Genomic DNA, 27,259 nt, shown 5'->3' with positions numbered 1-27,259 from the left:
CTGTATACCAGGTCATCAGCAAATCGGAATTAACAATGACCCATCGGGAGAAGCAATGGCAACATGATGAGGGACCATCAAAAAGCCATCAAAGATTCTTAAGGACTTTGTAAGAACTGTTTAAACAGACATGAAGTGTTTTTTTAAAGTGTCGAAGACCAATTGTAAGAGAGACATCCACAAGTGGAAACTCGAAACCTCTCGCTCTCTCTCTCTCTCGCTCTCTCTCTCGCTCTCTCTCTCGCTCTCTCTCTCTCGCTCTCTCTCTCTGGCTCTTGCTGGCTCTGGTGGGCTGCTTGTCTTGGTTCTGCCTGTGTCTGGAAAGAAGAGCAGTTTCCAGCAAACAACAAGGCGAGGGGAAGGCAGTTCGACAGGGAAGGTCAGCAGCTCTAGGAGCAGGCCGACACACAAGAAGAAACCAGAGCAACAGCCCCAGTGACCATCAGACACCTCGCGGCAACAAGGGCCTTACGAAACAACCAACCGAATATTACCACCAACCAACCGGGTAATATTGAGCCACCGCAACCAAAGAAAACCAACTCGGGAGAAAACCGAAGATCCGCAAAGTTTCCACTCTACGATCTATTCCTGACTTACCTCTGGGTGAATTACTGTCAAGGATTTGTTTGGTGAGCATTATCTCTGGCCCTTTAGAGTCCAACCTAGCTAGTACAGTGGGATTGGGAGGGGTGAGGTATCATTCTACTGTAATTTCCCTCACATGTACTGAAGTGTTCCCCATTTTATTAGTGTTAAGATTGTTGTGTTGTATTTCTTCTCTTGAATAAAGGTCAAAGTTTCTTGCACCAAAACCAGTTGTCTGCTGCACTTTGTCACAACCCCCAAATAAGTCCAAGGTCTAGAACCCAGGGAGTGGGAGTGATTCGGACCACTCAGAGGTCAGAGGTGAAGCTGACACACACCACCACCCCCTACATAAACGCAAGTTCTTTCTTTCTTAACTTCAACTTCAGTTCAGCAGCAGGATTCATTTCTGCAGCGACCATTAATTTAAAAAAATAAAATAGCTGTGTCAGAATCTGATCTGCCATTGTCACAATACAAGAACTCCTTGCACATTGAAAAGAAACCAAGGCTAAATACAATGCAAACACACTAATGCAGCACGCATGCTGTGAATATATTTATAGCCAATCTCTTGGTAACTGAGTTACTGTACACAAAGACTACTGTGTGTGGGCTAATTCACTTCTATCATTTAAAACTGTGCTTAGGTAGTTTTTGGAATGTTAGGGAAAATACATTTATTTTTAACAAGTTCTGTATTCTGGGTAAGAAGTTATCATGTCTGTTATTCATAAATAACTTCAGAATTCTGATGATTTTGTTTTCTAAATACATCAATTAAAAAAAAGCTGAGACAAAGTAATGAAACTTCAGCAGAGCATTTCAGGGGCTGGAACACTGCTGTTTGTAGGGAGAGATTAATCACACTGGATACCATCAGATCACATCGGGTATAGCCACGTCAAATCGGGTATAGTCATATCATACCGGATACAGTAATATTATATTGGATATCATCATATCCCACTGGGTATAGGAATATCATACCAGGTATCATATCACATCGGGTATACTCATGTCACATGGGGTATACCTATACCACACTGGGTATAGTAGTATACTGGATATCATCATATCACACTGGGTATAGTAATATTAAAGCAGGTAACATAGAATCATAGAAATTTATGGCACAGAAGGAGGCCATTTGGCCCATAGTGTCTGTGCCGGCCTAAGAAGAGCTATCCAGCATAATCCCACTTTCCAGCTCCTGGTCCGTAGCTTTGTAGGTTCTGATGCACTTCAAGTACTTTTTTAATGAATTGAGAGTTTCTGCCTCTACCACCCTTTCGGGTAGTGGGTTCCAGAGCGCCACCACCTTTTGGGTGAAAACATTTCTCCTTAGCTCCCCTCTAATCTTTCTACTAATCACACCCAGTGTGATATGATGATACCCAGTATAATACTACTACACCCAGTGTGGTATAGTATACTTTAAATCTATGTCCCCTGGTAATTGACCTCTCTGCTAAGGGAATTGGGTCCTCCCTATCCACTCTATCTAGGCCGCTCATAATTTTATATACCTCAATTAAATCTCCCCTCAGCTTCCTCTGTTCCAAAGAAAACAACCCCAGCCTATCCAATCTTTCTTAATAGCTAAAATTCTCCAGTCCTGGCAGCATCCTCGTAAATCTCCTCTGTACCCTCTCTAGTGCAATTACATCCTTCCTGTAATGTGGTGACCAGAACTGTACGCAGTACTCAAGCTGTGGCCTAACTAGTGTTTTATACCGTTCTAGCATGACCTCCCTGCTCTCATATTCTATTCCTCGGCTAATAAAGGAAAATATCCCGTATGCCTTCTTAACCACCTTATCTACCTGTCCTGCTACCTTCAGGGATCTGTGGACATGCACTCCAAGGTCGCTCTGTTCTTCTACACCTCTCAGTATCCTCTCATTTATTGTGTATTCCCTTGCTTTGTTTGCCCTCACATTACCTCACACTTCACTGGATTGAATTCCATTTGCCACTTTTCTGCCCACCTGACCAGTCCATTGATATCTTCCTGCAGTCTGCAGCTTTCCTCCTCACTATCAACCACACGGCCAATTTTTGTATCATCTGCGAACTTCTTAATCATGCCCCCTACATTCAAGACTAAATCATTGATACCACAAAAAAGCAAGGGACTAGTACTGAGCCCAGTGGAAACAGCTTTCCAGTCACAAAAACACCCGTCGACCATTACCCTTTGCTTCCTGGTGCTGAGCCAATTTTGGATCCAACTTGCACTATCACTTGGATCCCATGGTCTTTTACTTTCCTGCCATGTGGGATCTTGTCAAAAGCCTTGCTAAATTCCACATGGACTACATCAAACGCGCTATCCTCATCGACCCTCCTTGTTACCTCCTCAAAAAATTCAATCAAGTTAGTCAGACACAACCTTCCCTTAACAAATCCATGTTGACTGTCCTTGATTAATCCGTGTCTTTCTAAATGACAATTAATACTATCCCTCAGAATTGTTTCCAATAATTTGCCCACCACCGAGGTTAGGCTGACTGGCCTGTAATTACTTGGTCTATCCCTTTCTCCCTTTCTAAACAATGGTACAACGTTACCAGTCGGCCAGTCCTCCGGCACCACACCTGTAGCCAGAGAAGATTGGAAAATGATGGTCAGAGCCTCCGCTATTTCCTCCCTTGCTTCTCTTAACTGCCTGGGTTACTTTTCATCTGGGCCTTGTGATTTACCTACTTTTGAAGATGCTAATCTCCTTAATACTTCCTCCCTCACTATGTTTATCCAATTCAATATTTCACACTCCTTCTCCCTAACTACAATCTCTGCATCACCCCCTCTTTTGTGAAGACAGACGTAAAGTATTCATTAAGAACCATACCCATACCCAGGCCTTACTCTTTCCTTAGTTATCCTCTTGCTCTTTCCTTGATTTTACTTGCCAGTATTTTTTCATGCCCTCTCTTTGCTTTCCTAATTTCCTTTTTCATTTCATCCCTGCACTTGCTATACTCCTTCAGGCTTTCTGCAGTATTGAGGTCTCGGTGTCTGACATAAACTTCCCTTTGTTGCTTTATCCTATCCTGTGTGCTCCTTGACATCCAGGGGGCTCTAGATTTGGGAGTCCCACCCTTTTTCTTTGTGGGAACATACTTGCTCTGAACCCTCACTATCGCCTCCTTGAATGCCTCCCACTGACACTGATTTACTTTCAAATAGCTGTTTCCAGTCCACTTTTGCTAAATCACTTCTCAGCTTAGTAAAATTGGCCTTTTCCCCAATTGAGAAGTTTTACTCCTGTTCTATCTTTGTCTTTTTCCATAACTATGCTAAATCTAACTGAATTATGCTCACTACCACCAAAATGCTCTCCCACTGATACTCCTTCCACCTGACCAGCTTCATTCCCTAAAACTAAGTCCAGAACTGCCCTCTCTCTTGTTGGGCATGCTACGTACTGGCTAAAAAAATCCCCTGAATGCGTTTTATGAATTCTGTGCCATCTATACCTTTTACACTGATTCTATCCCAGTTAATATTAGGGTAGTTGAAATCCCCTATTACTGCCTTACTGTTTTTGCACTTCTCAGAAATCATATCACATCGGGCATACTCATTTCACATGAGGTATACCTATACCCCACTGGGTATAGTAATATTATATTGGGTATCATCATATCACACTGGGTATAGTAATATTATACTGGGTATCATATCACACTGGGTATCGTAATATTATACTGGGTATCATCATATCACACTGAGTATAGTAATATACCAGATAGCATCATATTACATGGGTGTAGTAATATTATACTGGGTATCATCATATCATACTGGGTACAGTCGTATCAATAGGACCCATCATCTGAGATAGGCGGGTTCCTCGACCACCCAGTGGTTTGCCCCTTTAAAGATGGCAGCAGTTGTAAATAGAGTGGTAAGCCATTTTTAGGCTCCTGCAGCCCTGTTTATGCCCAATGGCCCAAGTTCAATTCTAACTCAATAATTCTAACACTCAACTTCACTAAATTAGACAGAAAGGTTTGAGACACAAGTGATGTGGTTATTTTATGGCTACATTCAGTAGGATTACACTCATCAGCAGGTGATTAATTAATAGAGATAGCTGATCATGCTAAAAGGCCAACAACGAACATTTATATAGTGCCTTTAATGTAGACAAATGTCCCAAGGTGCATCACAGAGGCGAATAAAAATAGACACCGAGCCAAAGAAGGAGATTAGGAGCGTTGACTAAAAGCTTGGTCAAAGAGATGGGGTTTTCAGGAGGGTCTTAAAGGAGGAGAGTGAAGTGTAGATGCAGAGGGGTTATGGGGGGAAATTCCAGAGCGTGGGATCTGGGTGGCTGAAGGAACCAATGGTGGGGCAAAGGAAGTGGGAATGTATAAGAGGCTGGAGTCAGAGGAATGGAGAGATCTCAGAGGGTTGTAGGGCTGGAGGAGGTTACAGAGATAGGGAGGGGCGAGGCTACTAGGGATTTAAGTACAAAATTGAGAATTTTACATTTGAGGCATTGGGGAACCGGGACCCAATGCAGGTCAACGAGTGCAGGGGTAATGGGTGAGTGGGAGTTGGTGCAGGACAGGATATGGACAGCATAAGTTTTGGATGAACTGAAATTTACAGAAGTTGGAGGATGGTAGGCTGGCCAGGAGAACTTTGAAACAGTAGACTAAAGAGGTGACAAAATCATGGATAAGGGTTTCAGCAGCAGATGGCCTTAGGTAGGAACATAGGAACAGAAGTAGGCCATTCAGTCCCTCGTGCCTGCTCCGCCATTTGATAAGATCATGGCTGATCTGTGATCCACCTGCCTTTGGCCCATACCCCTTAATACCTTTGATTGCCAAAAAGCTATCTAGCTCAGATTTAAATTTAGCAATTGAGCTAATATCAATTGCCGTTTGTGGAAGAGAGTTCCAAACTTCTACCACCCTTTGTGTGCAGAAATGTTTTCTAATCTCGCTCCTGAACAGTCTGGCTCTAATTTTTAGCCCCCTACTCCTAGAATCCCCAACCAGCGGAAATAGTTTCTCTCTATCCACCCTATCTGTTCCCCTTAATATCTTATAAACTTCGATCAGATCACCCCTTAACCTTCGAAACTCCAGAGAATACAACCCCAATTTGTGTAATCTCTCCTCGTAACTTAACCCTTGAAGTCCAGGTATCATTTTAGTAAACCTACGCTGCACTCCCTCCAAGGCCAATATGTCCTTCCGCAGGTGCGGTGCCCAGAACTGCTCACAGTACTCCAGGTGCGGTCTAACCAGGGTTTTGTATAGCTGCAGCATAACTTCTGCCCCCTTGTACTCTAGTCCTCTAGATATAAAGGCCAGCATTCCATTAGCCTTATTGATTATTTTCTGCACCTGAAGGGGCGGTAGGGGAGAAGGTGGGCGATGTCTGGAGATGAAAGTAGGTGATGTTTGTGTCAGAGAAGATATGTGGTCAGGAACTCAGTTAAGGGTTGAACAGAACATAGAGGTTGTGAACAGTCTGGCTTAAGCTAAGATAGTGCCCAGTTAGGGGGCTGGAGTCAATGGTAGGGGTTTGGAGTTTGCAGCAGGGATCAAAGATACTGGCTTTGGTCTTCCCAATGTTTGATTGGAGGAAATGCAGCTCATCCAAGATTTTATGTTGTACTGGAACCAGTGGAGGGGTCACAAAAGAAAGCAGGGACGTAGAGCTGAGTGTCATCAACACATATGTGCAAGCTGACCCTATGTCTGCGGATGATGTAGTCAAGGGGCAGCATAGTCAAGGAAGAGAAAGGGGTCAAGGACAGATCCTTGGGGAACTCCCGAGGCGACAGTGCGGGGGCAGGATGGGAAACCATTGTTAGAGATAATGTGCTCTACAATTGGATAGGTAAGAATGAAACCAGACGAGCGCGGTCCCACCGAGCTAATAATGGAAGAGAGGCATTGGACGAGAATGGTGTGGTCATCTGTTGAAGGCTACAAGGAGGGATAATGCATCATAGTCACAGTCACAGAGAAAGCTGTTCTTGACTTATGTTGGGGCCACTTCAATGATGAGAGGGTTGAAAAACTGATTGGAGAGATTGAAACAGCGAACTGCGGGAGAGATAGGCACAGATCTATGTGGCGAAAGCAAGTTCAAGGACTTTAAGAGAGGAAAGGGACTAATTGGATAGCTCTTTCAAAGAGCCAGCACAGGCATGATGGGCTGAATGGCCTCCTTCTGTGCTGTACCATACTATGATACTATGCCGGGTGCAGCTGTTAAGCCAGTGTGTAATTCAGCCAACCAGAACATGAAGACCTAGAAATTCAATGATGCCACGTCTGTTTTTCAGAAGCAAAACGGGCACCTAAGCATCCAAAATGGCAGGCAGGGTGCGTGCGCTCATTACAAGCCAGAAGTGCGCCGCCGCCAAATTGGATCGGGCTGCTCCCTGGGTGTCCATTTAAAGCAATTAATCAAATATTCAAATTAGGGTCCGATGGTTGTTGGAGAACCTGTTTCTGATAAGTCGGCTGCCCAGCGCTTGACTGGCCATGTGATAAATTCGCCCAGCAACTCGTGACGCAAAAAGATAGGAAGGACCCTTCAGCAACGCTATTTAAAGGAGTCACCCACTACATACAGGTCAGTTGTAGGATTGACATTCAAGGCTGGTCAAATTCTAGGTGTTTTTTGGCCTGTTTTCTGACTGACTGCTGTGGTGATGATTTTGCTGGTGCTACACTGCTTTGGGCTGCCTTATAAACAGTTTGACTGCAGTCATGGGTGGTCAGGTAGGGCTGCTTTTGGGACTGGATGAGAAGGGGGAGCAGCAAGGAAGACAGGAAAGAGCAGGAGCGGCTGGGACAAGAACGAGGAGGGGGGCACTGCGCAGGAGCCCATGCCCACAGTGGGTCTTCAGGAGCACTTCTCCGACCTGAACTCCTCGAAGCAGCAATGTCTGGGATCCCTTCGCTTCACCAAGGAGGCTGTCACCGAGCTACGTCACCTGCTGTAGCCGGAACTTGAGCCTCATACCAGGGCATGGACAGCACTGCCTGTGGCTGACAAGGGCACCGTGGCCCTTAACTTTTATGCCACAGGGTCTCTCCAGGCTGCAGTAGATGACATCAGCGACAGCTCATAGTTTGCAGTCCACTGCTGTATCAGGGAGGTCACCGAGGTTCTCTACACTAGGAGGAACATCTACATCACGTTCCCCATGGACAAACTGAAGCAGGACGAGCGAGCACTAGGCTTCACCTGCATGGCAGGCTTCCTCAAGGTGCAAGGTGTCATAGACGGCACCCACTGTACCGTGTACCCTGTGTACCCCCCATCATCAGCCAAACATTTTTATCAATCGTAAGTGATTCCACTCCCTGAATGTCCAGCTGGTTTGCGACCATTGGCAGCATATCATGCAGGTCTGTGTCCAGTTTCCTGGAAGCAGTCAGGACTCATTTATCCTTCGCCAGTCCTCCGTGCTGCCTTTCTTCCAACCATCTGGTCACAGATTGGCTACTGGACGACAAGGGCTCTCCCCTTCAGACTTGGCTCATAACTCCTGTTAGGAACAAGGGCACGGCAACAGAGCAGGCCTACAACGAGAGCCATGCTGCCACCAGAAACATAATCAAGCAGAGACAGTCAGCGTGCTCAAGAAACGCTTCCGCAATTGGACCATCAGCGAGGAGCTTTGCGGTACAGCCTTGAGTGAGTATCTAGATTTGTGGTCGTCTGCTGCAAGCTCCACAACTTTGCCATCCTGAGGGACCAGCCCTTACCACCAGCTGGGCAGCAAGAATTGCAGCAGAAGCAGGAGGTCGAGCAGCACGAAGAGGAGGAGCTATTGAAGAACGCTTAACATGAACTATCCCCAATACCCCAACAGTCCCACAACCCTCATCACCATGGTCCTTACTACCACCATCCGATTATCCTTCTTCAGTCCAGCCTATTGGGTCTTGCCCTCACTTCACTACAAATATAAACACCAAATCCAAAACAAAAAACAAATTTACCAAATAACTCAATTCCATTTGTACCTAACAGTTAACAGAAATAAATAAGAATCACCCTTGGTGCCCATCTTCGGTGCTCGTTACCTTTCCTTTTCAGTGCACTGGCTCCGCCCCTTTCCAGTTTGCAGCATTAACCTTTTACAGTCCTTATCTTAGTTAACATTAGGGCTGTACAAGTATTTCAATGATTGCTTTAACTGCAAAAACTAACTTTTCCTCAGTTATATTCAGTAGATATTAGTTATATACAAAGGCAAGCCGAACAAAGGACAAGAGAGGAAGATGACTTGTAATCTACTGAGTATGTGTAAGCACGTGCTGCCCTAACTTTATATATATATATATATATATATATGTGTGTTACTTTGAGATATTGAGTCCCTCTGTTTTTGGGTCTGAAATTAATTGGAGTAATTGAGGCTAATTGACCTGAGTTTACAGACCGAGTGTCTGATCAAATTATTAAATACTTGTTTTGTGGCTGGCCACCACAGACAAGTAAATTATGTGAACGGTCTCAGATTTGAGACATTTCTGAGTTCATTACCCATAACGGGGAATTAATCATATAAGCTGTATTAGAGTAAATAAGTAATGAATGTTAAGTATAAATAAGGTGATTGGAGTTGTTACGTTAAATATCAGAGAGCATGAGTACAGCTGATATCTAAGAAAGTCTAGTTAAATACAAAGCATTAATGAAGTCCAGCTTAAGACTGTGCCCCCAAACACTTGGGGGATTTAAGGTGGTCCTGCTCTGTCTCATCTGCTCATTCGTTTTGGTCTATTGTTAAAGAAATTATTTAATTCAGCATGGATGTACTGGATTAAGTTTGGTAATAAACAGCACCCTTTGGAATCTTGTGACTAATTGTGGTCCAAATGGACCAGAGTTCAGGAAAGTCTCGGAGGGTCTTCTGCCATCTCTGAATTGGAGGCATCTTGTGGTTGGACTGTACTAACTACACCCCAGGTAAAAACTACTTTAATGCTTATACCAAAGAATTAATAACGTAAGTCCCGCTCACCCATCATCCCTGTGCTCACTGACATACATTGGCTCCCGGTCCAGCAATGCCTCGATTTTAAAATTCTCATCCTTTTGTTCAAAATCCCTCCATAGCCTCACCCCTTCCTATCTCTGTAACCTCCTCCAGCCCTGCAACCCTCCAAGATCTCTGCACTCCTCTAATTCTGGCCTCTTGTGCATCCCAGATTTCCATTGCTCCACCATTGATAGATGTGCCTTCAGCTCCGTGGGCCCTAAGCTCTGGAATTCTTTCCCTAACCCTCTCCACCTCTCTCTCCTCCTTTAAGTCGCACCTTAAAACCTACCTCTTTGACCAAGCTTTTGATCACCTGTCCTAACATCTCTTTACGTGGTTTGGTGTCAAATTTTGTCTGATATCACTCCTGTGAAGCACCTTGGAACGTTTTACTATATTAAAGGCACAATATAAATGCAAGTTGTTGTAAGGTGAATTAAAAACCTCTCAACTACAAAACAGGGATAAATAATTTAACAAAAATTACTGTTTAATCCGTAGGTATATCTTTTTATGTACGGGACAGGGCTAGAAAACACTACTTTTCATTTTAAATTAGATGAATGAACTAAATTCTGTCTTCCCCAACAGGATTGTGTTACACAGTGAATAGTTTTTGTTGTTTTATCTGATTTTCAGTTCCTAAGGATACAAGTGCACGACAATGTACACGTGGTACTGTCGCTGAAGGCAGTAATGTTAGGAATTGGGTAAACCTTTGTGCCTTCACCAGTGATGTTTGAAAAGTGGCTCTATACATTAAAAAAAATCAAGGATGAGTAGCCTAGAGCCATTTAGGCTAAAATTGATTTGACAGAACTCGTACACACTTGATTGGGCAAATCATGGGGGTTAAATTGAGCCATGTAGCGCCCATTTTTCAGATACAATGCAGCCTCCTATGGCCCCAATATGGTGGGCAGGAAGCGTGTGCACATTTCCGATCGGAAGTGCGCCACCTGCCATATTGGATAAGGACAAAAGAGGTGTCCTTTACCCACGCCTGAAGCAGGCGTTAGGCCCTTTACAATATGCAAATAAGGATCTGATCGAAGTTTATAAGACATTAAGGGGAATAGATAGGGTGGATAGGGAGAAACTATTTCCGCTGGTTGGGGATTTTAGGAGTAGGGGATACAGTCTAAAAATTAGAGCCAGACCTTTCAGGAGCGAGATTAGAAAACATTTCTACACACAAAGGGTTGTAGAAGTTTGGAACTCTCTTCTGCTAAATTTAAATCTGAGATAGATAGCTTTTGGCAACCAAAGGTATTAAGGGATATGGGCCAAAGGCAGGTATATGGAGTTAGATCACAGATCAGCCATGATCTTATCAAATGGCACAGCAAGCACGAGGGGCTGAATGGCCCACTCCTGTTCCTATAACACCTGCTTCAGGTCCCTGCTGCAACACTGGTTTGCCCCAAGGCAGCAACACACTCAGGGAAACCAACCCTGAACATCGCATAAATAACAAAAAAGTACTTACCACAAACACCATTGCAATCGCCACCACTCCCAGTCCCTCCACCCCAGCCCCCGACCTCCAGGCCTCGATCCCGATGAACCCTGACCTCTCTCACAAGCTCCCAACCCCCGGCCCTGACCCCCGTGGCCCTAACTCCAACATGGGCACTCCTGAATTTAACCCCCCATATCTATTAATTGTATCCTGATCTTTGTGCGAGTTTATTTGATACTAGATTGATTGCAGCACGTTTTATAAATCCACAGAATACATTATATCATCATTAAATGCACAGAGTGTTTAAAAAAAGAGTAAAATGGAGTTCAGAGAATTATGGTTACAGGATGATGTCTTGTTTTAAATCAATTTGGACTTTTCAAATCACTGCTTCTTTAAATTTGTTTGTGTTCAACAAGTCTGAAACTGCTGTTGTAGTAGCTGACTCCACCCTAAGATCTTTTTTCAAAGCTTGCAGAACCAAGTCAGTAATTAACCCCTTATATCAATTCTCCCAAGTCATTAAGAATTTAAGATCAGATCTTTGGATCTTCTTGAATATTTACTAATCAAAATTTTGCTAAGTTGCAGTACTAAGTGTAAAGACATCTTGTTGTATTAGAATTTTTTTTATGTTTCAGGACTCAAGTTGAGTGCTCAAATTTTGTTTTAGTCTGATAATTTGCTTGTTTCCACAGACATCAGAAGAGTATAATCAAATGTCACAGCACGGTGACAAGGTGCAGTAAAGTTTTAACCCATTTAGTGTTCCTTCTCAGCTTCCGACACAAATTGCTCGAAGTGGGGAACCATGCCTTGAGGATTTGGCTCTAAAGACAGCAAGCACTCCTGCCTCTGCTTTTAATCAACTCAGCCTGGACATTGCTTGTTTGGAAACAAATCAAACCAGGGACATATGGGTACTGCAAGAACACAATGGTCACTCAGAACTGATAATGCGAGCTGCACAAAACATTGGGATCACCCGCACACTGGGGGGAAAAAAGGGGAGGACTGATTATAACCTGCATGATATTTTAAAGATGTCCAAGAAGGGTTTAATAAACTATGTATTGATCGTTCCCTCACAATTTGATCTGAACTTTTAATCTATGTTTTAAGGGGTAATCATTTTTAGTTTATTGGACAGTAAGGTTCCTTCAGGTTTCAAGACCAAGGTGAAATGGTAATATTATGGGAACATGAGGAAGCTACTGAATGTATGGAGTATAAACAGGAAAATTGCACAACTAATTGGGGTCTAAAATCAGCACCCTAGGTGATCATGGGTGATTTTTATGATAACCGGAACCAAAGGGTTGGGTAAAAGGACAAGTGAGAACACCCACGAGATACAAATCACCTACCAACAACCCACCAAAGGGTATCAATCCGGAATCAATGCACAATCTAGTGAAAGAGTACTTAAGAATAGTCCACTAATGGCTATCTCTTAGGGGTGGTTGTGTCCTTGCTTATGCTGAACAATGAAAAGAATGTATTTCATGTATTTTATAACCTGGCCACTACCCGAGACATTGGTATTATGCAGGGGAAAATTCTCATCAAAGACCTCCATACACCTCTCCATCTTTTGGTAAGATAGACTAGAAGCGCAGGAATGGCTTGTATCTGATGTCACGTGTAGCATAATCTTGGGATGTGTGTGCGTAGATGTGAAATGTTGCATGTGAGGCAACTAGTATACAGAATGGATGATGAAGATGATGCATGGAAGAACGGGTCCCAGACATGCTCAGTCACATTGACAGAACCATTACATGAAATGGCTAATGTGGCTCAGGAGAGTGAGAACATATACTGTATCATTATTGATTTAAACCTTTTATCCAAGGCACTGATACATGCTCCATAGAGAAACCGACTTTTTACATACAAATTAATGAAACAATCAGGATAAAGTTATATCAATCAGAGGGATTGAAATTAAAATAGTGAGGGACATAGAATTTGGAATTCCAAAAGTTGGGTTCCCTTGACTTAACACTGAAATTGGGACAATTGAAGGCTGGGGAGAAATAATACTTAGTCAGAAGATGGATAATGGTAAAAGGAGAGCTGGAGCATCTTTTAAGTCCAGGGGATGTTTTCTTCAAAATATATTATTTGGGGGGGGGAGCCTAGTTTCACTGTAGTTTCTGTTCAATGTATTATGATTTTCTTTGTCTGCATCATGATGTGTAATATTAAACAAATGAAACTTAGAAAAGCAAATGGCTCGAGACAGGTGTGCGATGCTAACAAGATGAGGGGTGGCTCTTGGGTAAAATCCCCAAGATCCCACAAAGGGGGGACTGTTAGAGGTTAAGATTGAGAAAAAGATTTAAAAATCCATTTTTAGATTATTTCTGTAGTTAAAAAAAAACTAAAATTGAAAGACTACAAAAAGGTGTATCTGTACAAGAGGTTATCTTTAAGGCCAGCTGGCACGTGTTTACATTTAGATTCACTTTATCACCCCATCTAGAGACTCAGTTCCCTAATTATGCCTTGCTAACCGAAACACCGATACTTTATGTGTAACTTTGGGATCTTTGGGTTAAATTGGATAACCTCCGAAAGCGGGCATGGGGATGGCGGTACATGATTAACCCGTACCCGTTCATTGCCTGCACGCATCAATAGGGGGCCCGATATCGTAAGTGGCTAGCACTACTTAAAAGCAGCTTGCACCTCTTAAAGTGTAGGTGCATTGTGGCTGCAAGAAGTGGTGGGAGTCATTTGTGAACTGAATCCGTGCTGTAATACTTTGAGGAATGGCTGAACATGCAAAAGAGTGTGCATCAAGGTTTTCTGATTATGCACTGGAGGTCTTGGTGCAGGAGATGGACAGAACGAGGGACATCCTGTATTCGAAGGGGGACAGAAGGCCCTAGAGATATATACTCAGGAGGCATTGGGAGAAAGTAGCGGTGGAGGTTTTTGCCAGGAATATAGCTCCAAGAACATGGATACAGTGCAGGAAGAAATTTAATGATCTGACACGAGTTGTCAAGGTGAGTTTGATCAGTCTTCAAATGGCATATCCTACCAACTGCACCACTAGCCTTATCCACTGCTCAATTCACTACACCCCCATCACCCACCTACCAACAATCGCTTTCAATCAATACTCAACCCTTCAATTCATACGCTTTACCTCACACACTTAGCACTCATGCAAGCCTCACACCCACAACTCACACAAAATGGCAGCTATTCAACCATGACAGTCACATCACTCAAACATATTGCAGGACATTCACTGACACACTTCCCTCTTTCTTACAGGAGAAGGTAGCACATAACAGGAGGCAGCAGCAAGAAACTGGAGGGCAAGTGCGCCTGCACATTTTAAGCCCCATGGAGGAGACAATGCTCACCATCGCTGAGGCCGTGGCTACTCGTGGCGCTGGAGGGATCACTGATGAGGGTCACTGCATTCCTAATCATCCTTCTCTCTTCTGTCATCACACAATCTCTTCTGACTCAAGCTGTAGATGGTGTAAGCGCGCACTTATTTTCTCCTCTTCCCTCACAACCCAACCCTTGTCCTTTTTTCTTTTGAGATACCGAAGAACTGGAACCTTCTCAGCCAGAAGAGAAAGAGGAAGAAGATAGTGATGATTGAGAGACACTCAATCTTATACTCGCAGCCCCCAGCTCAGAGACTGAAATTGCGCGTACTTTAGAGGATAGGATAAACGAGGGATCAGCATCCTTAAGCAATGCTTCCACGACCTAGACCGCTCTGGAGGAGCCCTGGAGATACCGACCACAAGTGCGCAGGAGCTGGGGCAGGGGAAAAGGACACCACTGGTGCCAACTCGCCAGAGGATGAAGTCACAACTAGTTTTGCTGCAGAGGAGTCAGATGAGGACTTCAATGGCCCAGGCTACAGAAGTCTGATGGACATACACAACCAAATGCTTGGTGTACTGGAAAGCCTGCGCACAATGTCAGAGCATAGAGGAGTCAACCTCAAATTTGGTGCAGGGCTTTATGGAGACCTTGGAGCCCATCCATTCTAACATGGAACGGGCGATCACCTCCATCAGCATACCTGTGGAACCTACCGTGATAAAGCAGGTGATATCAAATCTGACAGCTTCCATTGAAGCTCTGACTGCTGCATTAGAATCTCAGACTGCTGCCATCGTGGCTCTGGGTACCACTGGGTTCCAGGCCGTTGCACCAGTCCAGCAATCTGTTCTCCAACAGATTACCAGGGTTGCTGAGGCGCCGGCCTGGGAGGATGGCAGTGGCTCCACGGAAGACGAACCTGCTGTCCTCTCTCAGGATGACATTCCTGCTCTCGCCCCTATCACTCCGGCAGTGCCCTTGCTTGTTGCCCAGGCTGAGATGTCATCCTCAAAGGCCATTTGCAGTCTCTTCAACTGCAGGTCAGCAGCCTTCCACCACCTATGCTGCAGCCACTGGGAAAGTACCTCGTGGGAGTACTGGTAAAGGTAAAGGCACATGGAAGACAGGCACTAAGGGAATGCACAAGGGTGAATAGTCTCATTTTGTATGTATTATTTAGTGATTGAATTGATAAATTTGGATTTGACTCTGCGCTTGGTGGTGGTTTTTGTTTCTACGTGGAACTGAGGGAGGAACCAATAAGTGTTGTCAGAAAAAGGACGATGTGATGGTCAGTGAGGGGGAAAGGTAAGGAGTGTAGGACTGTTGGTGAATGGGAAAGTGTAGTTAAGGTTACACGACTGGTATCGCTCATGATTAATCTGATCATGTCGAGCCCTGGCAGAAAGGGGCTGCCCTTCCTCCTCAGCTTCTCACCCGATAGGTGGTTGCAAGGGCTGTCCCCTCATAACAGCCAGGTTGTGTAGCATACTACCGCAGATCTCAATACCCGCTCAGCTGAGTACTCCAGGGCTCCTCCAGTGGAAGCATTGCTTAAGGATGCTGATGGTCTGTTCTATAATGTTCTTTGTGGCAGTATGTCTCTCATTGTAGGCCTGCTGTGCAGATATTCATGGGTTCCTGACCAGAGTCATGAGCCATGTCATGAGGGAATAACCCTTATCACCTAGTAGCCAGCCTTTGACTTGCCTTGCTGGTTTAAATACAGGTGGAACTGAGGACTGCTCCAGAATGAAAGGATCACGGCTGCTGCCAGGATAGCAGGCGTTCACCTGCATGATGCGCTGTCTGGGGTCGCACACCAGCGACACATTGAGGGAGTGGAATCCCTTTCTGTTGATGAATATAGCCATGTTCAGATGTAGAGCAGTCAATCGTACCCTGCACCATGGGGAAGCCTACAACCCGTGCAAAACCTCATGCTCGCTCCTCCTGCTTGTCTCTGGCAGAGCCTTTCCATCATCTACAAGGCACAAGTCAGGAGTGTGATGGAATACTCTCCACTTGCCTGGATGAGTGCAGCTCCAACAACACTCAAGAAGCTCCACACCATCCAGGACAAAGCAGCCCGCTTGATTGGCACCCCATCCACCACCCTAAACATTAACTCCCTTTACCACCGGCACACTGTGGCTACTGTGTGTACAGGATGCACTGCAGCAACTCGCCAAGGCTTCTTTGACAGCACCTCGCAAACACGCAACCTCTACTATGTAGAAGGACAAGGGCAGCAGGCACATGGGAACATCACCTGCACGTCCCCCTCCAAGTAACACACCAACCTAACTTGGAAATATATCGCCGTTCCTTCATCGTTGCCGGGTGAAAATTCTGGAACTCCCTTCCTAACAGCACTGTGGGAGAACCTTCATCACACGGACTGCAGCGGTTCAAGAAGGCGGCTCACCACCACCTTCTCCAGGGCAATAAATGCTGGCCTCGCCAGCGACGCCCACATCCCATGAACAAATAAAAAAAGGAATGAGATGTACGTGTTTCTCATTGTATAGAGAGCCTCAGTGATTTCCCTTATTCGGCAGTGTGCTGCAAACTGCTAGATGTTGCCTATATCTCCAGCAGCAGCCTGAAAGGAGCCAGGGGCTGTCTTTGCCCTGCTAAGAGGCTGCAGTTGTTGACAGATTTCAGTCACGACCTCCTTTGTGAGCCGAAGACGCCTCATACACTGGTCCTCGCTGAAGTTGAGGGAAGAGAATTGCTCCCCAAAGACCCTCTGTGGATATGGCCTCCAGCTGAGTGCCCGACTCCCTCCTCCTCCCTCCCTCCTCCTCCTCCCAGTCGTGCTGTGCGGCCCAATCCAGTCCCCAAGTTATTGTCTCTTAACTGAGGAAGAACCCGCTGTCCGTCACCTCAGTGACGGCAGGCGCAGCCTCCGCCTGATGAACCAATATTCGGCCCTTTCACTCTCCCGGGTGCAGCGGGCTTTGCTCGTGGTTTCCAGAATGTTCTTGTCGCCGCTCACGGTTTATGCAAAAGATGGTCTGTGGCTGCGTCACGCGCTATCCGTCTCACGCAGTCAGCCGGTGTCGCGTGATTGGCTGCCTAACACGTGACACGGGGGTGAATTCTGATTGGATCATTTTGGCCGCTGCGCTCGGCCTCGCACGCGGGTTGGTGACGTCATCGGGGGGCGGAGGAAAATGGCGGAGGAGACGGTAAGTTTTGGGGTGTGTGGGGAGATGGCCGGGGGCTGGCTGTAGGTACCGGCCTGGGACGGAGGGATTCTCGGTGTCTGTCGCCGCCGGCATTGACAGCGTTCAGCCTTGGGGGAATGAAGCGCTTTTTAAAGCGGCGGAGCTCAACTGTTGTAACGTTCATCAGGTGCTGTGGGTCGAAGTCACCTCCGACCGTGAGTGAAAAAAGAGCGGGAATGGGGAAATAAAGCGAGGCCTGGCCCGCCCTCCTACCCCGTCCATTAGGAGAGGGCTCAAAGAGAGTTGGGTGGGCGAGGGATTTAAATTATGAGGAGTGCTTTGGGGGGAGCAGAATTTGCTTTAATTTGGAGAGAAGCTCATTGAGGGGGACATGGTCCAGGTTTCCAAAGCACTGATTCACAACCCTCTGAGTGAAGACATTTTTCCTCATATGGCTGACTCCTTATCTTGAGACTATGATCCCTAGTTCTAGACTCTCCAGCCAGGGCAACAGCCTCTCAGCATCTACCCTGTCAAGCCCTCTAAGAATTTTATACATTTCAATGAGATCACCTCTCATTCTTCTAAACATTAGAGAATATAGGCCCATTCTACTCAATCTCTCCTCATAGGACAACCCTCTAATCCCAGGAATCAATCTAGTGAACCTTCATTGCACCCACCCCAAGGCAAGTATATCCTTCCTTAGGTAAGGAGACTAAAACTGTACACGGTACTCCAGGTGTGGTCTCACTAGAGCCCTATATAATTGCAGCAAGACCTCCTTACTCTTATACTCCAGCTCCCTTGCAATAAAGGCCAACATACCATTTGCTTCACAGATAGGTGTGAGGAAAACCTGATGCTGATCTGGGGAGGAATGGGTTAAAGAGGTGACAAAAGGCTTGAAGGGATGAGTTTTAAGGAGCTTTTTCAAGAAAGGGAGAGCGGCAAAGAGGCTTAGGGAGGGAATTCCAGACAGTAGATTTTGCTCTCCATTCATTTATGATACTTCAGCAGCTGTCGATCTGTTCAACCATTCTTCATTCCCACCCTCACTGTCCTCTTATAATTTTAGTTCTCGGGATGTGGGTGTCGTTGACCTGGCTGGCATTTGTTGCCCATCCCTGGTTGCCCCGAGTTAGAGGATCATCCTAAACCACTGGAGTTCTTGTGGTACTCCTACATTGCTGTAAGGGAGGGAGTTCCAGGATTTTGACCCAGTAACAATGAAAGAATGGTGCTGTACATCCTTCTTTGTACTGGATGGTGTTGAGCTTCTTGAATGTTATTGCAACTGTACCCATCCAGGCAAGTGGCAAGTACTCCATCACACTCCTGACTGTGCATCATTAGGAGTTGAGCATCTCGCTGCAGGATACCGAGCCTCTCCCCTGCTCTGGTAGCCACGGCATTTATGTGGCTGGTTCAGTTGTTCCTGGTCAATGGTGACCTCCCCCCCCCCCCCCCCTCCCCAACAGGATGTTGATGGTGGGGGACTTGGTGATGATAATGCCATTGAATGACTAGGGGAGGTTGTTAGGCTCTCTCTTGTTGGTGATGGTCCTTGCCTTGCGTGGCATGGATGTTACTTGCCACTTATCAGCCCAAGCCTGGATGTTGTCCAGGTCTTGCTGCATGCTGGCATGGACTGCTTCATTATCTGAAGAATTGCAACTGGAACTGATCTTTGTGCAATCATCAGTGAACATTCCCATTTCCGACCTTAACATAGAATCTTTCAGACAGAAGGGAGCTATTCGGCCCATCCTGTCTGTGCCGGCTCTTTGAAATAGCTATCCAATAAATCAAACTCCCCAGCTCTTTCCCTATAGTCCTGCAAATCTTTCCAAGTATTTATCCAATTCCCTTTTAACATTCAATATTGAATCTGCTTCCACCACCGTTTCAGGCAGTGCATTCCAGATCATAACATCATAAAAAAAAATCTCATCTGCCCCCGGTACCATCTTTTCCCCCAACTCCCATGCTTCAATCGCTCCTAATCAGGTTGGCATCCCTATCATAGCACCAAAACAGTCCTAACCAAAGATACAAATGACATCTTCTATGTGACTTTGATTGTGATGCTTTATCCCTCCTTGCCCTCTCATCCTTTGACACTATCAACCACACCACCCACCTCCCAACATCTTTTCTCCATTGGCCAGCTCCATTGGATTATCCTCACTTGGGTTCACTCTTATCTAGCTGATTATAACCAGAGCATCTCCGGCAATGGCTTCTCTTCACCCTGCACCGTTACCTCTGGAGTTCTCAGAAATCTATCCTTGCCCCTCCTCCTCTTCATCTACATGCTGTCCGTTGGTGACGACATCCACAGACACTGGGTCAGCTTTCACGTGTGTGCTAACAACATCCAGCAATATCACTCCATCATCTGTCTCAACCTCTCCCCTTCCTCTGTGTTAGACTGCTTATCCGCTATATAGTTGTGGTTGAGCAGCAATTTCCTCTAGTTAAACTTTGGGAAGACTGGTGCCATCGTCTCTGGTGCCACAAATTCTGTACCCTCGCCACGGATTCTATCCCCCTCCCCGGCCATTGTCCCAGGCTGAAGCAGAACATTTACAATTTCAGCATCCTATTCGACTCCACTCTGAGTTTTCACCTCCGTAATATCAAGTTGCCTCAGCCATTCTGCTGCTGAAGTCCTTGCCACCTCCAGACTTGACTGTTCCAATGCTCTCCTGGCCAGCCTCCCATTCTCCTCCCACTGTAAACTTCAGCTCCAAAACCCTGCAGCCCATATCCTATCACAAACCAGATCCCATTCACCTATATGGCAGCTGTCATCTTAGACCTACTATCTGGGCTCAGCCTTGGCTCAATGGTAGCACTCTTGCCCCACTCCAGAAAATCAAGACTGACACTTGAATGCAGTACTGAAGGAGTGCTGCACTGTCGGATGAGATGCTCTTTCTGCCCTCTGAATTGAATGTAAAGATACAGTGGCACTATTCGAAGGAGAACAAGTGAGATCCAGGAAATTCTGGGCATATATAATTGCAAGTTTGTACTCTTTATATCTAGATATGCATAGAATAGAACAGTAATAACAAGACAAGCAATAAATGCATCACAACTTGGTGATTATTGTAGATATTTAAGGTTTGGTGGTGGAAAGTTCATTCTATAAATATTGGAGAAAGAAAAATGCAAGAGTATGGGGAAAGGGCAGGGGAATGGGAATAGGTCGAGAGCCAGCACAAATGCGATGGACCAAATGGCCGCCTCCTGTACTTTAATAATCTGTGATTCTTGATGTCTTTCAGTGGCTAAATTTTTAATAGGTGAGTAATTAAATCACGCATTTGTAAGTAAAACATAGGATTACATGCAAATAATACTGAGCAGTTTTGAAGTGGTTTAAATTGCTGCCATTCTAATTATTTAATCTGTTTCTGTTTCAGGATTATAATCAGAATGGACATTTTTCAGAAGGTGTCTTTCTGTTGTTGTGAATTTAGTGTCAAAAAATGAAGCAGATTAAATCTGAAATCATCTGGATTACATATATACTGGCTTACTGCTGCTCAGTGCAAGCTGCAGAGTATGTGGATGTGGCCAAACATGCAATCAAATTACACAGAGGGAGAGGAGCAGCAATCACCAAGGGAAAATTATGGATCATGGACAATTGTAAGAAGTTATCTGGCATGCTTCTCCAGAAGAATGTAGTGCACAACAAATTAAAGAAAGCAATCAAAGCAGTAGGAATGGATTCCAGCCTGTCAGTGGAAGAAAAGATCTTCCAAGTACACACTTTTGAGATCTTCCAGAAGGAGCTGAATGAGAGTGAGAAATCAGTGTTCCAGGCTGTCCATGGGCTTGAAAGAGTTCTTCAGGGGGATTACAAGGATATAGTGAACATGAAAGAAAGCAGCAAGCAACGTTTGGAAGCCTTAAGAGAAGCTGCTATAAAGGTCAGACTTTTTGCTTTAGTATAGGTCATACCTATTATAAAAACTATGACTTATTGTGTTATCCATGCTCTCAACCTGATTCTCATTGTGCAGCCAGCCTCCAATGCACAATGCAAATGTTTAAAAACTCTTATGACAAGATGTGATTAACTGCTAAAATGAATATATTTCTCCTCAAAAATAGTGCTTTTTCCTATGTCTAATGAAATTATGCTGATAAGTGTCCCCGGTGGTCCCAGGTTCAGGCTGTAGTCTTGAGCCTCCCCACTCCCTCTGAACTTCTTCCCCAGCCAGTGTGATGTCCAGGAGATGGTGGTGAGCTCAGCCCCTGCCAGTCAAGTATAAGCTTTGCCTCCAGGCCCTTGTGGCACATAAGGCTTTCACCTTTTTGCATCTCTCACTCACTTTTGAGCACTGTTTAGAGCTGCTGTAGATCGGTGGTGGCAGGGATAAAGTACTGGCAGCCAATGAACTGGGATTGTTGAGTGCTGTGCATCTGGAAAGGATTCCTTTCAGGCCCTTGCCTCACAATTGCTCCCCCACCCTTGCTCCTGCCCAGGTTCTCCTGTTTTCCATCATATAAATTCTGCTACTCATATTCACGGCCACCCACTTGACCTTGTCACCTCACATGACCTCTATCCCCCCCATGGTCTCAATCGCAGACAAGGCCATCTCCGACCACTTCCTTATATCCCTCACCACCCATATTCTTCTACCCCTTTCAACTCCATTTCCTCCTGTGTCTGCCCCAGGAAAAAACTCTCCACCAAGCCACTTGCAATTCCTTACAATCCAAAACCTTTAGTTTCTTCCATCCTGGTCACTCTCCCTGTTATGGACCCCGTCTTCGTTCCCTCAAGTCCAAGGGGCACGGATTTGAGAGTCTCTGACGCACAACTGGTCATCCATCACCAGATTTGGCTAAACCACATCAAAAACTACCTGGCCTCAATCTACTCTGCCAAAACCGCCCACTGCTCCTGGATCACCCGGCTTCTTTTCTCCACTACCAGTTGTCTCTTTATAACCCTCCCCTCCACCCTCACCTCCAACAGTCGTTGCGGGGAGCTCTTTGCCACTTAGATAGAGACTATCCATTCCACTACCTCTGCTGCTTGCCCCCTTCCCCTTGCCCACCAAGCCCTGAAATTAGTCTTTTTCTAATTTCTTTCCAATCTCCCCTCATGCCCAGTCTGAACTCATTTTGTCTGAGACCTACATCCTGCTCTTACTACCCCAATTGCACTAAACTGCTTACTACCCAACTTCCCTTCCTGGCACCTATGCTAACTGACAATGTAATGGTTCCCTCTCCTCAGGCACTGTCCTCCTGTTCTAAAGTGCTGTTATCACCCCTCCTCAAAAATTCACCCTTGACCCCTCTGTCCTTGCAAACTACCACCCCATATCAATCTCCCCTTCCTCTCCAAAATCCTTCAACATGTTGCCTTCCATATACATGCCCATATTCCCCACAACTCCATGTTTGAAACTCTCCAATCAAGTTCCGCCCCTGCTACAGCACTGAACTGGCTCTAATCAAAATGACAAATGACACCCTCTGTAACTATGACCGTGGTGCACTATCCCTTCTCGACCTTTCTGCAGTCTTTGACACAGTCAACCATGCCATCTTCCTCCAATGTCTCTGCCTCTCTTGTCCAGTTCAGCGGGACTGCCCTCACTTGGTTTCACTTTTATCTATCTGATCATAGCCAGAGCATTTTCAACAATGATTTCTCTTCCTGCCCCTGCACCTTTACCACTGGAGTCCCCTAAGAATCTACACCTGGCCCACTCCTCTTCCTCATCTACATGCTGCCTCTTGGTAATATCATCCACATTTACGCTGATGATACCCAGTTGTGCCTCTCCATCACTCCTCTTAAACCCCTCCATTGCCTCTGTGTTGTCAGACAGCTTATCTAACATCCAATCCTGGAATCCAAACCTAAAAAAGATAGATAAGAGTATTTTCTAAATGGTGAGAAATTAGGAACTGTGGAGAAATAGAGAGATTCAGGGGTCCAAGTACAGAAATCACTGAAAGCTAGTGGACAGGTACAAAAAATAATTAAAAAGGCTAATGGAATGTTGGCCTTTATCTCAAGGAGGCTGGATTACAAAGGGGTAGAAGTTATGTTACAGTTATATAAGAGTTCTGGTTAGATCCCATTTAAATACTGTGTTCATTTCTGGGCACTGCACCTCAGGAAGGATGTATTGGCCTTGGAGGGGATGCAGCACAGATTCACTAGAATGATACTGGGGTTAAAAAGGTTAAATTATGAGGACAGGTTGCATAGACTAGGATTGTATTCCCTCAAGTATAGAAGTTTAAAGGATGATATAATTGAGGTGTTTAGGATGATCAAAGGATTTGATAGGGTAGATAGAAACAATTTCATTTTGTGGGGGAGTACAGACCAGGGGGGGCATAACCTTAAAATTAGAGCTAGGCTGTTCAGAGGTGATGTCAGGAAGCAGTTCTTCACACAAAGGGTAATGGAAATCTGGAACGCTCTCCTCCAAAAAGCTGTTCAGGCTAGGTCAATTGAAAATTTCAAAACTGAGATTGATAGACTTTTGATAGGCAAAGGGGGTGTTAAGGGGTATGGAACCAAGGTGGGTAAATGGAATTAAGATACAGATCAGCCATGATCTAGTTGAATGGTGGAACAGGCTTGAGAGGCTGAATGGCCTACTCCTATTCCTATGTTCCTATCTGGCCCTGGTGCTTTGTCTCCCTTTAACCTAATTAACTTAACTAAAATTTTCCCTTTATCCTTCGCAATATCACTCGTCTCACTCTCAACCACATCAAGATTCACCTCTCCGATATCCTTCTCTTTAGTGAAAGTGACTTATTGCAAAGTAGTTATTAAATACCTCTGCCATTTTTTGATGATCATCTACAAATTGACAATCCTCTCAGTAGTCCCATCTTGCTTTTAACAATTCTCTTTTGATGCTTTTTAGAATTTTTTTCTCATACTGCCTCTTTGCTTTTCTTATCCCGCTTATAAGCTCTTCTTGTATTCTCCTTTAGTTTTGTCATTATTGTTCTGTTCGCCCTCTTATGCTCTCTTCGTTAATTTTAATTGGTCTCTAACATCTTTATCCATGGCATTATAAAACTGCTAGTAGTTTCCCTTTTTTAATGGAATATACTTTTTCTGTAACTTTTTAATCTTTTTACTGTTGCACTACAGTCTGTGTGCCAATTTCTCCTTCCACCTTACCTCAGATCAGCTAACTCAATAATATTTCTAAAATTTGCCCTAATCCAATCTGGCATTCTAGTTTTTGTACTGACTTTTTTCCTTTCTAGTTGGTTATTAAACTTGATCATCTTGTGGTCACTACTCCGAAGGTGCTCATCAACTGATCTATTTCATTGTTCATAACCGGAATGAGCAATGCTTCCACCCTCGTAGGCCTACTAATATACTGCTTGAGAAAGGATTTCAGGAATTCCATTCCCTCTTGTTAGAGGATGGCATTTATTGATGATTAGATGTTCTATCTATTTCTTAGAATCAATAAGGTTTTTGCAACATTACGGCCAAGCACTCAGATTTAGTAAGTATATGGTACATGCAATAGTATTTAAGCATATACTTAAAATAGTACTTAGAACCACACTGGGTGATGATGGCTGGGGACTGTAATGCATTACAGTTCTGAGCTCAAATATTCAGGTTGATCAAACCTTTGAATCCAAATGCTCATTACAATTTGCCACTTTTCATACTGTTCTCTTACCCCTACCACATGACAGCTTGAGAGACAACTGGACACACTTCACAACATTCAGATGGGGAAAGTTTCCTGGACGGTCCAGAGAGTGGTCACCCCACAGGTTGCTAGGAATAGAGAAGCTGATAAGGGAGACTGGATGACCATCGGCAGACAGGGCAGGAAGTGACAGGTGAGGGTAGAAAGAATAGATCATCTGTGGAGCTGGTTTTGTCCAATAGGTACATCTGTTTAGGTACCAGCGGCAATGAATTTCTAGAACAATATGTTTTGGAATCGACAAGGGAAAAGGCCATACTGGATTTAGTATGAGTTAACAATCGTTATTAGTTAACAGAATTAGTTACTGATCTGACGATAAGGCAGCATCTCGCAAATAGTGACCATAATATGATTGAATTTGATATTAAGTTTGAGAGGGAGAAGGGAGAGTCACAAACCAAGGTTTTCAATTTAAGTAAGGCAAACTTTGAAGGGATGGGAAATGAATTAACGGCAGTAAACTGGGTTGAATAGTTAATGGGTAAACCTACAGACACACTGTGAAGGATTCAAAGAGGTATTTGACACGATACAAAATCAGTACACACCCCTAAAAGGCAAAGGCTCCATTTGTTAAGCAACTATGATCAACAAAGGAGGTAAGAGACATTATCAAGCTAAAAGAAAAAGATTACACAAATGCAAGGAAAAGTGGAAATCCAATGGACTGGGAGAGCTATAAAAATCAGTAAAGGAATACAAAGAAAGTAATAGGTGCAAAAAGAAAATATATTAAAAAAAACCTGCAAGGAACGTCAAAGCCAACAGCAAAAGTTTTATAAATATATTGAGAGAGAGCGGTAAAGGGGAAAGTGGGCCCTTTGCAGGCGAAACTATAATGGATAATAAGGAAATGGCAGACTTGTTAAACGTGTACTTTATATCCGTTTTCGCAGTGAATGAAGAGGATAAAGTACCATTAGTACAAGGAAAGGGGAGGAGCTTAATGGATTTAATATAAGTTTTTAAAAAATGGAGTTAAAACTAGTGACTGAGCACTTGGACAAGTATCAGCTGATCAAAATGAACATGGATTTTGTGACTAATCTTTATCATACACTTATCTTATTTTACTCCCTCTGTCCCATTTGATAAGTGGATAATTAAAATCTCCCAGAACAATATTATTCCTCTCATTTTTTGAATCAGCTTGCAGATTTCCTTCCCACAATTTGGAGTTTTATAATACAACCCTACTAATGTAAAAGTCCTTCTTTATCTTTGAGCTCCAACCATATTGACTGTCTGATCCCCTTTTTAGTGTACATCAATCCTTTCTACGTCCTACATTCCCTCTTTCACCAATATTGACTTCTGCTTCCTTTCCTATCTTTTCTGTCCCTCCTATGTATTTTATCCAGATATGTTTACCTTCTACTTGTCCAGATTACAGCCCAGATTTCTGTTAATGCTATTAAGCCCAGATCTTCCTGTCAAATAATTGCCCACACTCTGCGCATTGCAATACATGCATTTTAACATTTTTTGCTTTTTTTTTAACCACTTCTTTTCCCTTGATTTTTTTTGTCTAAGCTACCCCTTGCCTTTACTTCAGCCTTTTCTCTGCTTATAAATAGTCACTTGATTTTATTCCTGTACTCCATATCCCTCTTGCTAATTTGTTTTTTGAATGAATGTCACTCTTATCTGTTTCTCCTTAGTTTAAATACCTCATCACTGCTTTAGTTAACCATTTTGTCAGTAGATTTAAAAATCTGCCTGTTCAGATGTATCCCGTTCTTATGGAATAAATCCCAGCTGACCCAGAAATGATGTCAATGCCCAATAGATTGGAATGCCTCTTCCTGACGCCACACCGTTAGTCATGCATTGATTTCCCTAATCTTCCAGTCCTTCCCTGAGATTAACTCCTGTGAAGTCT

At 44.3% G+C, this 27,259-nt stretch overlaps 2 protein-coding genes across 7 annotated transcripts in view; one reads left to right on the top strand and one right to left on the bottom strand.

The window, feature by feature from the left end:
• LOC137326887 (von Willebrand factor A domain-containing protein 8-like) overlaps window positions 1-17,451 on the bottom strand; it is a 50,455-nt gene extending 33,004 nt beyond the window's left edge. For 2 of the 6 annotated variants that reach the window (XR_010964279.1, XM_067992267.1), the window contains exon 1: window positions 14,474-16,692. Coding sequence is in view for 3 of the 6 variants with exons in the window: in XM_067992267.1 (XP_067848368.1) it covers window positions 14,474-14,561 (88 nt within the window). In the remaining 3 variants the exon portion in view is untranslated. Of the gene's footprint in view, window positions 1-14,473; window positions 16,693-16,756; window positions 17,238-17,341 lie in introns of those variants that run through there. The other 4 variants (XR_010964278.1, XM_067992269.1, XR_010964280.1 and 1 more) reach the window with 3 other exon arrangements.
• A 153-nt stretch (window positions 17,452-17,604) lies between these two features.
• tmco3 (transmembrane and coiled-coil domains 3) overlaps window positions 17,605-27,259 on the top strand; it is a 97,214-nt gene continuing 87,559 nt past the window's right edge. The window contains exons 1-2 of the mRNA XM_067992486.1: window positions 17,605-17,647; window positions 21,061-21,573. Coding sequence (XP_067848587.1) covers window positions 21,127-21,573 — 447 coding nt within the window. The 5' untranslated portion in view covers window positions 17,605-17,647; window positions 21,061-21,126. The remainder of the gene's footprint in view (window positions 17,648-21,060; window positions 21,574-27,259) is intronic.

This window comes from Heptranchias perlo, chromosome 11 (assembly GCF_035084215.1).
Source record: "Heptranchias perlo isolate sHepPer1 chromosome 11, sHepPer1.hap1, whole genome shotgun sequence".
NCBI lineage: Eukaryota > Metazoa > Chordata > Chondrichthyes > Hexanchiformes > Hexanchidae > Heptranchias > Heptranchias perlo.
This window is presented reverse-complemented; position numbering and strand designations above follow the sequence as displayed.